Genomic DNA, 17,343 nt, shown 5'->3' on the forward strand with positions numbered 1-17,343 from the left:
TAAATGTAGCCGGAGTTAATTGTTTTTACCAAATTGTCACCGGAATAAGTTTATTTATCAAATTGTCGCTTGGGGTTTTTTTTATTTCAATTTGATCAATTGGCCAATAAAAAAGTATCAACTTAAAAAAACAAAGGCAATGTTTAATTTCTGTAATTTTCTCTCTTTTTCTTTTTCTTTCCATGAGAAATGAGAACTCTTAGATTTTTTTTCAGTGTTCTATCCTTGAAATAGGGGACCTTTACACCCATGTATTTTCCCAAAAAAATAAAAATAAAGTAGATTAAGAAAAATAAAAAAATCCTTCTAACAGTTCTATGCTCACATTACAATGTACTTTAAGACTATAAAACTAGGGCACATTGACCCGTCAAAGACCAGTTTTAAAGAAAAACTTTAATACTAGGTACTTTATTTACAGTGACAAGAAATTTACATCTCCCAAGCTGAATTCACCCAAATCAGAAACCATACAAGATCATCATAAATTTGAATCAAGTAAATCAAAAAAATAAAAGAATTTTAACCAATAATGAACAATAGACCACAATATTCACACACAATGAAGACATCAGTAGAGCTTGATCCTCGTTTGTATTGAGCTGCGACAGATCGGACAATTCAAAAGATCTTGCCCACATTCAGCGCATGTCTGCCAATAACATGCAAAAAATCAATCACATTCAAATTCACATTCACAATCACACCTGGGAAGGGAAATCAATCATGAAGTATAAAAGTTCATGTTTAGAATCTACCTGGTGTCCACAGCCAAAAGCCATGTCCTTGTTATTAGTAAAGCAAATAGGGCACAACTGTTCAAGAGCATCAGAAAACAATGGTTAGCACATTGATTAATCAAACACGAAAGTAATTCTTAAGACAGCAGAACTGAAGAGCCTAATTAAGTAATCAATTAGCCAGCCAATGCTGATACCTCAGATTAGTTAGTATTCAAAAACAAAGGCAGTCTATCGACCTAAGCAAGATTTGTCAGCAATAATGATAGTTGTGCAATAGAAAAGAAAGGCAAGGAAATGAGTTTAACAAAAAGAAAACTAGAACAGCATACATATATTAAAAGAGATGAGATGCTAAGAAGACAGTTAATACAGTTTAGACAGGGAAAGAGGTAGATGATGGCGTAGTATCATTAAGATTTATGTTAAATTTGTCATGAATTACGGAATCATGCATATGTAATAATAAGTACTGAATAAGTATAAGCAGGCAACATTCAAACAGTAAATACCAGATTGTCATATGCAGAGCTCGCAGCAGGTGAGCTTGTATCGTAGGTAGAACTAGGCACAGTTGGAGCTGTACCAACATGGCTAGGGTTGTCATAATAGGCAGGTGCACTTGATTCAAAGCTTGTCGAAGGAGAAGGTATTTGATAGTTGAAAGATGATGCATTGCCAAATGATCGTGCATTCTGCAAAGGTGGAGGTAGAGGGACTCTTTCTGGAGATGCTCCTCTACGCCTACTGCATTAATATTAAAAAATATCAATCAATCACAGTGTCATACTTTTAGTAGTGTTTCCTCAAAAAAAAAAAAAAAACTTTCAGTAGTGCTCATAATTAGAAATTAAGGAGAGTAGTTACCCCAATAGATTAAGCTCCATTGTTGCTTTATACTGAGAAGGAATCTCCATCAGTGCTGATAGAGCAAATTCTGTTTCCTTTCGAGTTTGATGGGTATTCTTTGCCATTATTTCAGTGAAGTTCACAAACTGAGAGATTACAGAAAAATATTTAAAACATGGTACCGAAAACTTCTCAAGAATTCCAAAATCTTTCATGAATAGGAAAGACAACTGAGGATACTAAGGCAGTCACCTGAAAGTTATCAAAGTCCCTTGCAGGTATGTTATCATCAAATTCTTTCATCATGTCCCACGGTCCATCCCCCACCCCAACAACAACAATTGAAAGAGGATATTTGCTGTCATAATCACCATAACAATCATTAGAAAAACACATCTTAAAAATTTGACAAAGAAACAGAAGAAAATTGAAGCTAGAGATGAAGAGATAGTTTAAAATTTAACCTTGCTTTCACAATCGCATCAACTGTCTTCTGCTCCTGCGGACTTAGTCTACCACGCTCCGTATCAATACTCCTAGTAACCTACAGAAACAAACCTCTTAGCAATAGCTTCAAATTAAAAATCAAACTGATCTTCCAGTATTTAATTCATAATTCCATAATTTTATAGAAAATTTGAATTTTGGTACCTCGAATATGGGGGTAAATGAATTTTCGTACCCGTTTAAAATTTATTTTTAAATTGGTACCTCCAAAAAGCATAACTGTAGCTTTCAGTACCTCCGTCTTCATTCTGTTAAGTTTTCCGTTAGTGGGGTCCATTATCTAATTATTTAATAATTTCAATTAAAAAAAAAAAAAAAACTTTTTAAAATTTTTTTTATAAAAAAAAAATAAAAATAAAACCTTAAAAAATTAAAAAAACCACCAGCCACACTTCCCTCCTTATACCGGCCAACGGCGACCACCAAGCCACAGCAGCTGCCGCCGCGGCCGGGCAGGGGTGCCCATAAACCCACCAGCCACAAACCCAGAAACCCACCACCCACGAACCCCGAAACCCACAACACTCCACCACCCACGAACCCCGAAACCCACCACCCACGAACCCCGAAACCCACCACCCACGAACCACGAACCTTGAAACCCAGCAACCCACCACCCACGAACCTCGAAACCCCCAAACGAACCACCTTTCACCACAAAATGAACCACCTTTCACCATATGAGCCGTAACCGCAAACAAACCACCAACTACAGATGAGCCGACCACCACCACCGCGAACGCTAAAGCCGCCACGACCACCAAACAAAGTTTTATGATTTGAGGAGAGAGATAAGAAATTGAACCCTAAAATCCTAAAAATTGATCTGGGGAAAAGGGGAAGGGGTGATGCCGGGACAGCAAGAGTGGGAAAGAGGAGGGAAATCAGCGGGGGAAAACCGGGAAAGGTAGGGGGTAAAGTCCCTGGCACCGGGGAATGTTTAGACACCGGCAGCCGGCACGGGGAGAGGGAAAGGTGGCTGACGGGGAGGGATGTCATTGGCTGGTTTTTTTTTTAAAAAAAAAAAAATAAATAAATTATTAATTAATTAGATAATGGGCCCACTAACGGAAAACTTAACAGAATGAAGATAGAGATACTAAAAGCTACAGTTATGCGTTTTTGGAGGTACCAATTTAAAAATAAATTTTAAACGGGTACGAAAATTCAATTACCCCATATTCGAGGTACCAAAATTCAAATTTTTCTAATTTTATTACAAACACAATATTATTTTGCAGGCAACATACGTTGCCCATAGAGAATAAGAGCATCAAAGGTTTCTGCTTACAGATCAAATTAGCCACGCCATGTATGTATCAACACATCTCTTTCATGAGGACTTTACATGATGTTTAACAAATTGAGATGATCTATAGTAATATATAAAGAGAAAGGGCATCTTGGGTGATAAATTTCACTATCCCCAAATTGCCCTTCTCAATTTACAAAATTACCATTCTTATTCCCAATTTAAAAATTATAATTTAAATTTTATTTTAATAAAAAAAAACTACTCTATCATTGGTTTCAAAAAAAAAAAACTGCTCTATTCTTTCCACAAGGAAAAAAAAATAATAATAAAAAAAATCTCTATCATAACTACTCTTCCACGTTAAACAACCAGTTATGACGATTTTTTTTTTCCTCTAAACAAATTTATTAAAAATTATCAGCTTCAATCCTCAAAATCTATAATACCATATGTTCATTTTAATTATAAAAGGCACATGCGTATAAAAATTTTATATTGTACACGCGTAGCGTCTACGCGTGTACCTCTTAGCTTGTACACATGTTCATTTTAATTATACAAGCTAAGAGGCACATGCGTATAAAAATTTTAGATTGTACACGCGTAGCGTGTACCTCTTAGCTTGAACACATAATGACATTTTAAGCTTTTTTATGGTAACAGTGCCACTTAGTTTTATATGTTAGGACTCAAAAGGTAGTAGTAAAACATTTCATTAGCAACATATTTAACCTCACAGGCCACGGCAGCTTCAGAATCAGTTTATAAAAGAACATACTGCTCTTCTGTCAAATTAATCTCACTTTTTAGACATAGTTGTAAGCCAAATCTGATTCACCAACTTAGTTTTCTACAGAAACTATATAAATAGCCCCAAGGGAAGAAAAGTATTGTGTTCTACCATTGGAATAAGTAAGTTTATTCAGGTTTTTGGACAAATATAAATATATTACACTCAAAACAGATTATTAGATTTTAGTTTGACTTTGGTAATTCAGAATATGAAAAACTACAAAAAAAAAAAAAAAAAAAAAAAAAAAAAAGGAAGAGAATTATCAAGTAACATGGGACATTACCATACTTAAGTGCACCTAAAGCCTAACACACATGGCTCCTCCTTGTCAATTACTTCTTCAAGCTTTAGAGATGGGAGTTTCTAAACCTATAGGCTAGATCTGAACCAAATAAAGAAACTTGTGTGGTTGTGAGTAATGGAAACTGGAGAAGGTAGAAGCCTACAGTGTCAAACCTTCCAAATCTATCTTGATCATTTTAGGTCATATTGCATTACAGCACCAGGGGAGAATGAATTGGGTACCATATACCAAGAGCAATGCAAGTTCATTTGTCAACATAACATTTCAGCCCATCAATAATCAAATAGCGACAACAAATCTAATAGTGCAAAAAAACAGAAGCTCAAAAGAAATCATCAACCCACACTTCAAATTAAAAAGGGAGCAAATACCTGCCCATCTGCAATTATCAGTAAAACATGGTATTGTCCTCCACTTTGCTCAACAATTGTCATGGCCATCTCAATTACAGGAGCAAACGACGTAGGTCCTGCCACATCAAGAAATAGGGAACCATTAAATTTATCATAAAAATCTAACAACAAAAAGAAAAGGAGCCCATATAACAGAAATACAATGAAAGCGAGACAGGAACAACATCAAATTAAATAATAAACCTGCAAGTCGTAAATGGGGAACAATTTCTCTGTACCGAGATAAGACTTCCTCAAATCCATTACAAGCTCTTTCATCCGAGTAGAAACTAAAGACATCTTGATCGTGTGTTGATGCTGTCAAATCATGATGCACTTTGTTGATTAAAACAAGGAACTTAAAACCATAACTCAAGATGGCACAAGAAAGAAAACAACAATATTAAAGAATTGCAAATACCATCTCCAAAACCATAACATGGAATTAAATTATCATCATCGAAAGCAGCCAATGTCTTTCCTATTATAGATATTGCTTGTTCGTAAGGATTTAGTCCACCGCCAGTATGATGCAAACTTTGGTTGTTGAATGACCTTTTACCTGATAGTGAGTCACAGTTTAAAATGTAAGAAAAAGAGAAAAGAAACCTATGACGATTTCTCAGGAAGCAAGCAACACTGTTGAATCAAGATATACCTGTCCACTCATTGCTTTTAGTAAAATCAATACCCACAATGAGATTAGAGGACTCAAGGCCAGCACGAGCCAATGCTTGAGTCACCTGCAATTCATTATAACAACAACAAAGCCTTAGTCCCAAAATGATTGCAAATGATTACATGAAAACAAAAACACAACTCAAAAAATGGGTAGGTGAGTATGGTGCGAAACTTTGGAGAAAAAGTGAAGAAAACTTGTGGAAAATAATGTATACTTGTTTTTTGTGAGATATACAAGTTAATTGAAGTAGGAGATAAATATTGACTATTTGGTTTCAACTTCAACATCACACTAGCACAGTATTTAAAGGAAGAACCTATGCAACAAGCTTAAGTTAATATTCTTGGAAGACCAAAATTAAACATCAAATACATTTCCAAAAAAAAAGTATCAATAAAACATGCTAACTACAAGAAATCAACTATTTTAATGGCAACTTACATTATTCACTCAGACTGATCTACTGTTATAACAGCTAATGCGATATACATAGTTCATATATATAAGAAGCAACTTCTTTGGACTCAAATTTTTAGTAATGGTATCTATTGAATTTTAGAGACCATAATAATAATTACAAAAATGCCCACAAACTAAGAATTATGACCATTAGTAGGTTCGTCCTTAAGAAAAAGGCATAAGGCCTTTTCTCTTGCTCTCCCCACTTCCCATTCCTCATTTTACATCCCACTCGACTGCCAAATAATCAATCATAAAAAGTACAAGGATGTAGTTTGCAAAATTAGGTATTTTGTAGTACATGCTAATGATTCAAGCAAAACCAGTGTTAGAAAAAGTGCACCTAGGCGCAAGGAGATAGGGGGGTAAGCGCTTTTTTGGCCTGGCGAGGCAATTTTGATAAGGCACACTTGAGGCGCCCGAGGCGCACATAAGGCACACCTAAGCATAATTCTACCAATTTTTTTCAATTATTTATATAGTGCGCCTCACTTCAATGAGGCGCTGCATATCCCTCATCACCTCAGCGCGCCTTGAGCCTCTTTTGGTTTTTGTCTTTTTTACTCCCTCCGTTTCTTAATACAAAGCCTCTTTTGGTTTTTGCGTGGGAATTAAGAAAATTGTAAATTCTTTAAAACTAATGATTAGAAGTACATATGTGCATGTAGGTTAGAATTTTAGAAAGAGATAGAAAGAAAGAAAAAGTAGTTGAGAATAATTGAAGAGATAAAGAGAGAAAGTGTTGTAAATTGATGTTAAAAGTACAAAAAAGAAAAGGAAATAAGATGACAACTCATCAAAAAGAGGGTAATAATGTCAAAAAATACAGCCTTTAAATAGAAAGAGACATTGTATTTTGGTTTACCCAAAAAGTAAATGAGGCTTTATATTAGGGGGCGAAGGGAGTATTTTATAAGTCATAATGCTTTGTCTTTACAAATTTGAAATATGTTTTTCCTTGGAACTATCAACCCCTTAAAGTACATTTCCCTTACTAATTTTGACAAGGACAATGTGTCGGATAACCATCACTCAAGTGTTAACCATAAAATAAGTAATCCTACTTAAGACTCCAAATGATTCAACTTATTTTGTCAGAAATTATCTTACATGTAAATTATTTATTTGAACTTATTTGTCTATAAAAAAATAAAAAAATAAAAGTTATTTTGTTTGAGATATTTAACAAAAAAAAAAACATCTAGTTTGTATTAACTTATCTTAATATATTTGATTGCAATAAGTTAAAATAAAATAAGTTGAAATGGACATGGGCTAGATTAATAATTAGGGATGTTAACGGGTCGAAACTACTCGTGAACTACTTAAAACTTGGTTAAAGCATGGCACAAGGGTTCAACTTGAGTTTAGGTGTGGTTCGATATTTTCACAAGACAACAGCTATCCTAGGCTTGGCTCGAAAGCTCATATATAGGATCAATTTTTATATTAGTAATAACTTTTATTAATAATTTTATAGCATAAGATATTCTACTCATATTTGGGCCTTGGGGACTAAAATAAACTGGAAATTTAAAAACAATTCATATCGTCAAGTATCGGCCTCATCATTTGTAATAGTCAATTCTTTTAGTCGTTTCCACTATCAAAAAATTCTTTACTTCACACTTCCTCAAACAGACGATATTTACAAGATTTCAAGATCAAGCTGCCAACATTTACAACAAAACACAAAAGCCAAAGACAAAAACCCCTTAAAGCATTTGTTAATATTTGGCATTTTGAGGGGGTAACTTTTAAAAGAAACTATACTTCCCAAATAATCAATCCACAACGGCCCAAACAATTATCACACCCTCCTGGCCATTGTTAAAGATTTTGAAGTCAGATCATTGCTCTTGCTTTCGCAACGCACTTTTATGGTGAGCAATAAATTTTTTAAGGAAAAAAAGTGAACAATTATTTGATACATATATGAATTGATTGGATGGAAATATCATTGTTGTTGTTGGGGTGAATGAAGCTTCTTTTCACCAAAATTTGTTTTTTTTTTTTTTTTCAAATGCAATTGAGCTAAAAAAAATGCTTACTTGCATTGACTATATCAATCAATGAAGAAGATGAAAAGAACAATAATGAAGACAATTATCAACGAAAAAAGAAGAGAAAACTTCTAAGAGAAAAAAAGAAGACAATTAACAATAATTTGAATTTAAAATTGAAGATTACTGGCATGCAAAAATAATAAATGAAGTTTGAAACTAAAAGAGGACAGAAAATGAGTCTTGTGAATTTAAAGAGTAAAAAAAGAGATAAGTATAATGAGTTTACTGAATTTATAGAGTGGATGAGGAGAGAAAAATTGGGTCTTATTCAGTTATTATAATAAAAGAAAAAGGTAAGAGAGCAAATTCGCTCGTTTTCAACAACTTTATGCAAATGAGCAAACTATTTTATGCTCAATTAAAGAAAATGTGACAACTAAGGTACAACCGATTTTGTTCTTAAAATTGCCCTTCCAGGTGTTGTGGACATAGCAAGTATTTATTTTTTGTTACTTTATTTTCAGCAAATTTTAAGTTGTAAATCATGCTAATATAAACTATGAAAGACCCAAAAAAAAGGGGGAAATTTGATGATAAAACATTAAGGCTAGATACAGTATTTGATGAGCGTGCCTTGAATCAAATTGAGCTCATGTTTAGTACAATCGAGCTCAAGCCAAGTGATAAGCCTCCCTCGGTCTCGGCTTCACTTGTTAAATCCCTAGGCTAATCCAATGGTTTCCTTTACAAATGATTTGATAAATAAAAATTATTAAAATAAAACAACAATAAACATAAACCCCTAGCTAATTGCTCTGGTATTTCCTTGCACCCTATTGACTAAAATAATTAATAACTCCATGACCAAGTAATTGGACCTCTAACAAGCAAACAGACTAAGGACCTGTTAACACTATTTTTACCAAAATTAAATTATTACTGCTGAGCTTGAATTATTTTTACCGACTAAAACTTATTGTTACTAATTTTTACAGATTAAAACTTATCGCGAAGAGAACAGGCCGAATACAACTTCAATAAAAAAAAAAAAAAATCAAAATAAAGTACACCAATAACCTTACAAATATACACTAATAGTACAATACATACTTTATACAAGTATTAATATACAAAAGCAATGAATCATTGGGAAAAGGGAGTTACAGCAATACCTCATCTAATGATTTGTACTCATCGGCAATCCTAGAGTACATCCTCTCAAACCTCTTCTTATGTTCATGGGTCGGACCAGCACCACCATAACTCGACGTCGAAGTCGCCGCAGCTGCTGGTGGGTAAGGCTGTTGGGTATTATAGTGTTGAAATTGACTCTCAGGAGGTGCATAATATGGTGTTGAATATCCTGCTGATTGATTCTCATACTGATTCCATTGGGTTGATGAAGATGTTGACCTCCTATATTCAGACTTTGAACTACTTCCACCCATATTTTTTACTCAAAATTACCACTGATAATGTCAAAAAAAAAAAAAAATTGATTAGCAACAATTTAAAAGATGGGTTATTTTGAATTATATCGTTTTCACATAAAACTGAAAAATAATATCTTATCTTTTTATATTAATATCTAAAATTACTTAACAACCAAGATATTTTGATGCATATCTTATTCAACAAGAATATTTTATAAATACCAAAATTAGATAAGGATGCAAATTCTAAGAAATACCCAAAACAATGACCAAAACACTAAATTAAAATGTTTCAAAAAAGAAAAAAAAAATTCAAAGGCGGCTAAAAAAAGACAAGACTTCTACAAGCAATTGAAGTCTTCTCATTTACGTTTCAGGATCTTGCCCATTATTTTTTAAAAGGGAAAAAAAAAAAAAGTCAAAAAAACGAAATAAATTTAAATTTTGAAAAATAAAAGTAAAAAAAAAAATTGGATTCAAGAAAAAGATAGGTCAACAAAACGGAAATAGAATGTGAAAAATATAAATTGCTACATTAAAAAGATCTGGGAAATTTCTTCAAAAAAAAATCTGGGAAATTTCATCAGTGTAAATTTGGTAGTAATTGACGGTTACTAAAAAAATATAAAAATTGAATGAAAATAATTGTAATTAACGATTAGGAGAATTTTTGAAAGGGAAGAAGACGAACCTTGTCCAATTGAACCTTTTTGGTGGCGGTTGAGGTGGAGGAGACGGAGAAGCCTGTGTCTGACTTGACAAAAGGAGTAAGGTTGAAGACAAAAAAAAAAAAGGTATACTTAATTAAAAAAAAAAAAGTGACAAAAAATATTTCAAGGGTGACAATTATTATAGATGAGAAAGGGGAAAAAGAATTAGTAAATTAGAATTTGCGGGAAAGTGTCCAAGCTTTTGCTCTTAAAATAAAATTATTTGCTTGTGGTTTACTAGTAGACTTTTAAGACTTTTGAGTTAGATTCTACCACTTGGCTTTTAAATTTGTTGGTGGAAGAGGTATTTTTGGCCATGTGGCTAGCATGACAAATTTTAAACCGAAACTGTTTAACTATTCGATGATCACCGACTTAAATGAGAATCAAAGCGATTATAAATCGATTTTTTGAAACCGAAAATCAAATTGTACCGTATTTTAAGAAACTCGGAAACGAACCGATGCGAGTAATGTTAAACCATATAAGAATCAAACCCGTAATGAACCGAATTGAAATAAAACTAAACCGAACCAAACCGTTAATAACCCGAAACCGCTTGAACCAGGTTTAAAATCGTTACACCGAACCATTAACAAATCGCAACGTATTTGCACCGAACCATTTATAAACCAAACCACTTACAAATTGAACTGTTTATGAACTAAATCGCTTCCAAACCGAAGTATTTACAAACCGCTTACTATAAAGGGGAAGATTAAAATCAGGTTAAAAGGAATTTTAAATGAAATCTAATTATCCACACAAGTTTACTACAGACTATATTATTGTTTTCCATGACTTTTATATGTAATTATGGATTAAGCAAAAATAATCTACGTCTTCTCTTTAAACATCATCAAAGTGCTTCATATTTTTTTCAAAGTTATATTGTACCAAAGCTGGCCTAGTGAAATTCTTATGATGTATTACTGTGATTCTCAAAAAATTTAGAATGAGATGATTGCATGCTTTGATCTTTCAAAAACAAATTAAAGTCAATACAAAAATCATAATAAAATTATTAATTTTTATAATCTACTTCGTAATAAACTAGCAAGATAAATATGACTAAACTTGAAACATAGCATGATAAGTATAAATGTAGAATCAATGAGGATTTGCATATAATGGGCTTGATATAAAATGAAACTTGCTAACTAATGAATGGTAAAATTTCGAAACCAAAACCGTTTGACTGACCGAAAACAACGGACCCAAATGAGAACCAAACTGATTAAAAATCGATTTTTTTTTAACCAAAAACCGACCCGAACCGTATTTTAGTAATTAAACCTGAAATCGAACCAATCTAAAAAGTGCTAAACCATAGAAGAAATTGAACCCATTAACAAGCCAAACCAGTTCTAACCGAACTGAAATAGAATTGAACCACTGTTAACCCGACCCATTTCTAACCCCAAACCGTCTAAGCTCGGTTAAAAACCATTTACAAAGGGCCACCCATTTGCACCGAACCAAATTAAAACCGACCAAATATAAACTGAACCCGAACTCAACCAATAATAATTTTAGTCAAACTAACACCAACTTGTTGGCCAGTTAAACCGATTTCATACTCACCCGTTTCAAATCGAACTGTTAAACCGTTTTGATAGTTTTACATGTGGCCGATGTGGTAGAGTTGTTATTGGTGGTCAAAGTTTTCAAAGTTTAACCCAATAAATAGCAAATGGGCAAAAAAATACTTAGACCTAGCAATACTAACAAGACCCGAATGACCCGACCTGAATGACTCGACCCACGACTCGAAAATGACCCAAACTCAAACTTACAGGAAGGCACCTAATTGTGTCTTCCTAATCCAAACTTGGTGATGAATGACCTATTACCGCTCGTTGGTCAAGTTGCGTATTGGAATTAAGAATTGCTCTAGCCCATTTTTATTTCAATCCACCTAATCCAATTTAATCCTAGCCCAAACATTCATTCAAACCTTTTTTTCATATCCCAAGTTCACAAATCATAGCCCAATTTTCCCTTTTTGTGACCACTACCCAACATCGAGAAAAACTGAATTTTGATTCTCACGATTTTGATCCAAACTGATTTGTTTGATAAGCCCTTGAGATAAGCTTTCCAATGATATATCATAAGCTCTATTTCGATTAAAAACAAATAAATAAGATATGAGCAAAACACTAAAAATCGTGGAGCTTGATTTGTGATGTTCCTACCTAGTCATTCGTAGAGACCACTAGTTTGACCTCTAAGAAATAACTCTTTGAGTTCTCTTGATTGCAAGTATTATTTTCCCTTGGAATGTTTGATTGATCAACTTCCTATCCAATTAATGTGTCTATTGTGAATGCATGTGGATCCTAATTACCTAGTGCTTTTGATATTGATTTCTAATTCTTGTTTAGTTGATTGAAATTAGACTGCACCAAACCTTTTCAAACCTTTCGGAATAGCTTAGCATAAGACTTTAGCACACCATTCCTCGTGGATCGACCTTGACCTACCTAATAATAAGTCTAGGTGTAGTAGAGTTTATAAATATTGTTGATGAGATTTGAGCACTTAACGACATGCTTTGGTCACCCATCAACAACCTTGTGGCGTCCCTTTCCTTTCTCACCCAGCCGGATGGATAAATCAATCCGACCGACTGGGTGTGATTCCATCCCCAAAACCAACCAAGGGGTGAGTAACCTTGTGCATGCTGCTAGGTTTGTATTTTAGCTTGGGCAAGCACTTGTAGCTGATGATGTCAAACGAGCTACCCGAATCAATAAGAATTCGGCCAACAAGCTGGTTGGCCAACTTGAATTCAATAACCACCGGGTCATCATGTGGCCGGCGGACTTTGTCCCGGTCCTTTTTAGTGACGATGACCTCAAGGAAAGTGCTGGTATACGCCTGTCCCTCATTAACGTAGTTAACATCCATCTTTCTCAGATGGTCCTTGGTGCCCCTAATAGTCGGGCCCCCTCCGGCGAAGCCGCCTGCTATGGTGTAGATCAGCTCTTTGTTAGTGTCGAACTACAAGTAGGCTGGGCAGTCTTTTGGACAGCTGTCTGGGGTCCGTCTTGAGAGTCACCTTGGACTTCAGGATGTATGATTTTAGCACCCCCTTATCAGCCAGGCGATTAACAACAGCTTGAGGCTATAGCAGTCATTGGTGTCGTGGCCAATATCCTCATGGAAGTGGCAGTATATGTTTTTGTTCCGATTTTTGGCGAAACCCTTCATTGCAGCGAGTTTCTCAATGGTCACCCGGTCTTTGATCTCGATGAGGACAGAGTACCAATCTTTGTTAAACTCGTGCCTTGGGACGTATGGTTTAAACTCTTTGCTTTCCTTCTAGGCCGGCTGATCAAAATCGTCAACCACCCAGATTTTCTTTTCTCTTCTTATTCTCTTCAGCTTTTTAAGCCGGATGTTCTTGCCGACTCCCGTTTTTCTTATCATACTTCTTAGAGCTGAGTCCGACTGCTTGCTTATAATACCCCGTATTTTTATACGTATTTTATTTTAAATAAGTATTTTGTGAAGTAATAAAACAATTTGAAATGTTTTATTTATGGATTTTTAATTATTTATTTTAAATAAGTTTGGATATATTTTATAAAAGGAAAGTATATTTAATTATTTATTTTATTAAAGTTGGTTGTATTTTAGGAAAGTTTTATATTAGTAAAATTTTGGAAAAATTTCAAATAATATTACAACCTTTAGCCGCTTCTTTTTTTCAATAATACGACCTTTCGATTATATATTTATATTATAACCTTTGGGGGTGTTGAATTTTAACAGGCAAAAAAACTTGTAACCTGTTGGACATGTTACCCATGACACGTGTCGTTATGTAATTGGTTTAAAATTAAAATATAAATTGTTTAATTAACTTTTAGTTTTTAATAAAATAATTTTAATTAAATCTTTTTTAAAAAAAATTAATTAAAAAAAACCACCCACCACCCTGCCACCACCACCTCTCCCCTGTTTTCTTCACTCCCCTGCCATCACCACCCAACCAACAACAGCAACACCAAACCACCCCCGCATTTCCCTCACAACCCCACGTCCCTACTCCCTCACTGCCACCACCATCGCCACAATCAGCACCACCTCCAAGCACAATCAATCATCATCCCCTGAATCGGCTCGCCAATAACCACAACAACTCCCATCATCTTCACCACGCCAACAACAAGCAAAGCAGCGGCTCTCACTGTTGTAACAACACTGAGCAGCGAACCACCTGACCACCTTAAATTCCCTAGCCGCACCATCAATTGCAACTAGCCGACAATAATTCTCAACTATCGCTGCTCGAACACCATTGCAGCCACATAAATGAACCTTAATTAAGCCCCAATTTGATTGGAATTGTTTGCAGGCGTGCGTCAATACATTGCGGCCTTGATTTGATGCTCGATGATTGCTGTTGAGGGTGAATGGTGGTGATTCGATGATGATGATGATTGAATTGATGATGGAGCTTGGTGAAGTGCGGTGGAAATGGGGCTGCGATGGTCGGTTTTCGCGGGTTAGGGTTACGTTTGGCTGGGGGTGCGACGGGTAAGGGGATGTCGTGGTAACATGGGTAGGTCGGTGGCGCGACGAGTAAGTGGAGGTTATGTTGAGCTGGACGCCGGCCGTCCGGTTTCTAGGCTGAGGGAGAGGGGAACTGAGTGGAGGGGGGGGAGAAGGAATGGTGGTGAAGGTGATGGCAGTGGTGGTGGATTTTTTTATTTTTTTATTTTTTTTTGTTTTTATAATAATATTTATAAAAGTTATTTTATTATTTAATCTATTTTTAAAATAAAAAACTTTAAATAAATTTTTAAAAAATTAAATTAAATTGACAAAACCAATAAAATAACGACATGTGGCATAATAACCTGTAAAAACAAGTTACCAACCGATTTTCTCATGTTAAAATTCAACACCCCCCAAAGGTTGTAATATTAATGAATAATCAAAAGGTTGTATTATTAAAAAAGAACCGGCCAAAGGTTGTATTATTATTTGCAATTTTTCCTAAAATTTTATTAGGAAAGGGATTAGGAAAGAGTAAAGAGGGAAATTTTAGATAAGAAGGGTTTCTAGAAAAGGGGTATAAATATCAACACTTAGGCAAATTAAACTTTGCCCAGAGTGAAGAAACAACAAGGTAAACTTTCTCTCCCTTCTCCTTTATTTTTCTTTTCTTTTTCCTTCTTTTTCCCCTTCCCCTTTTCAGCTTGCACCACCGTCGGCCACCACCACACCACTGGTGGGCCGCCGACGACCACCAACACCGCCAGTAGCAGCACGGCAGCAGCCGGCTGTGGTGCCGTGGCTGCTGCCCGATTTTCCGGAAAAAAACAATAATCTTTATTTTTAATTTTGTTTAAACCTTAGATCTAATTGTTAAATATGGGTTTTGTGATTAATATTATGATGTTTGATTATAAGTAGTATGTAATTTAATTTTCAGATTTTAATTCTAATTAAAAAGCCCCAATTTTGAAACCCTAGATTCATAAATAATTGATTATTTAAGGATTTTGATTTAGGGTGGGTTAAACCTTTAATTTAAGGGTTTTAAAGAATAATTACAGCAAGTTTTATAATATTTTTATGATGAAATTTTTGGTAGTATGCTAAAAAAAAAAGTTTCGTTAAGGAATTTTAATTACCCATTAATTGGGATTAAAGTATGAGGTTTTAAATAAAATTTCAGCTTCTTTTAATTAAATTATGAGATGTTTAATAAGAGTATATATTGCTGGAAATTTGTGCGGAGTAGATATTAATGCCTCCTTATAATTTTGATTTGTAGGAGAATTCCAATTAAGTGATTTCGCATAGTCGTGGGCGATTCTAAGATCGTATTCAAGGTATGTTTGCATACTTATCATATTTTTGGATGGTGTAGTAGCATGCTAGATTTGATTAATTAATTTCAAGTAGTATCATGCTAGATTATGATTGGAAATTATGGATTTATTAATATTGGTGATTTAATGATAAAGCATGATTTATTTGTGATGGATAAATAATTGGAAAAGTATTGTTTGACATGTTGTATATGAAGCACATATTTATTTATGGCATAATAGAAAGCATGTTTAATTAAACTAAATGTTTAATTTGGTTTGGAATATTAAAAGGGAATTTTATTTGTGATGGATAAATATTTGTAATGCTGCCAGCAAGTTTGAGTTCTTCTCTTTTTCTTTTTCCCCTAGGCATTCTAATAAAGTTGTAGACTCCATTGCAAAACTCTCTCTCTCTTTGCAGGAGGAGTTCATATGAATGGAGGACTGTCACTCTAATGTTTTGTTCCTTGTCTTGTTTGACAAGGTAAACTATATTAATGTATAAATATGCCTGGAAGGCTTCCCAAAAAAAAAAAAAAAAAAAAAAAAAAAAAAAAACTCTAAATGAATTTCAGCTTTCTGTCAAAGTTCAATATAATATATAGCTAAACAAAATAACATACAATTTGATTTTAATGACATTCATAACAAATTAACTAGCACTAGAAATTGTAAAAAATAACATCAATTTCAAAACATAAATAACACAAAGTTTGAAATAAGATAACAAAATGTTAAACATGTACAACACAGGTTTTAAAATATAATACACCATCCGTTTCAGTTTGTTAGTCCCATATACTATTTTGGGCGTTTCAAAAAGATCTACCCATATTGAATGTATTCCACTTATAACTTAGTTTTTATTTTCTTTTTTAATTTGTATTAAATTCTGATTGGTTAAATTAATTGATTATGTAATGATTACATTATTCTAAGTAAAGAAATATCCACCATTATTTACGATTAACTAAGCAGACATAAGGAGCGATTTCTCTCTAAAAAGCCTCTCTCTCTATCTCTCCCATAACCGCCGCCCCTCTTCTTCTTCTCCGGCCATGAGGCTCGCCGGCGGGCGTGTGGCTCACCGCCCACGCCACAGCGTCGGCGAGCCTCCGATCTACCCTTTTAGCTTGTTTATTTCTTTTTCCGTTATGGTTTTTCGTGTTTTCAGCCTTTCATCTTGCGCCGCACCGCTCCTTCGTCCGCCGCCGTTGTTCTTCTCCGACCATGAGGCCGGCCTGCCGTCGTTTCTTTGTACCGCCTCCCCACCGCGCCTTCGCCCCACCCTCTTGTCCGTTGCCGCGACGTGGTTTACGAGAACGGGGAGGGGGAGTTTTCTCCCTCTAAGTCCCTCGTGTAGGGCCGTTCTAAGTCCC

General features: G+C 34.6%; 1 protein-coding gene across 1 annotated transcript; it reads right to left on the reverse strand.

Moving 5' to 3' along the window:
• Positions 1-300: 300 nt before the first annotated feature.
• Positions 301-10,246, reverse strand: LOC145601159 (E3 ubiquitin-protein ligase RGLG2-like). Its single transcript, XM_081657110.1, has 12 exons — positions 10,112-10,246; positions 9,160-9,456; positions 5,499-5,583; positions 5,262-5,402; positions 5,045-5,158; positions 4,820-4,917; positions 2,054-2,133; positions 1,842-1,947; positions 1,608-1,735; positions 1,253-1,487; positions 759-815; positions 301-652 (listed from the first exon to the last, which is right to left on the reverse strand). The coding sequence occupies exons 2-12, from the start codon at positions 9,433-9,435 to the stop codon at positions 572-574; spliced, it is 1,401 nt and encodes a 466-aa protein (XP_081513236.1). The 5' UTR covers positions 9,436-9,456; positions 10,112-10,246; the 3' UTR covers positions 301-571.
• Between the last annotated feature and the right edge of the window lie 7,097 nt (positions 10,247-17,343).

The sequence above is a fragment of the Chenopodium album genome, chromosome 21, assembly GCF_948465745.1.
Source record: "Chenopodium album chromosome 21, dcCheAlbu1.1, whole genome shotgun sequence".
In the NCBI taxonomy this organism is placed as follows: domain Eukaryota; kingdom Viridiplantae; phylum Streptophyta; class Magnoliopsida; order Caryophyllales; family Amaranthaceae; genus Chenopodium; species Chenopodium album.

What these genes read in the sequence shown, in the direction of transcription:
- LOC145601159 (XM_081657110.1), bottom strand. Translation starts at nt 9,435, where the DNA reads ATGGGTGGAAGTAGTTCAAAGTCTGAATATAGGAGGTCAACATCTTCA. An exon ending in TCCCCATTTACGACTTGCAG is followed by an intron (nt 4,918 to 5,044) that starts GTTTATTATTTA and finishes TTGATGTGGCAG; the next exon opens with GACCTACGTCGTTTGCTCCT. An exon ending in GATGCGATTGTGAAAGCAAG is followed by an intron (nt 1,948 to 2,053) that starts GTTAAATTTTAA and finishes TGATTATGACAG; the next exon opens with CAAATATCCTCTTTCAATTG.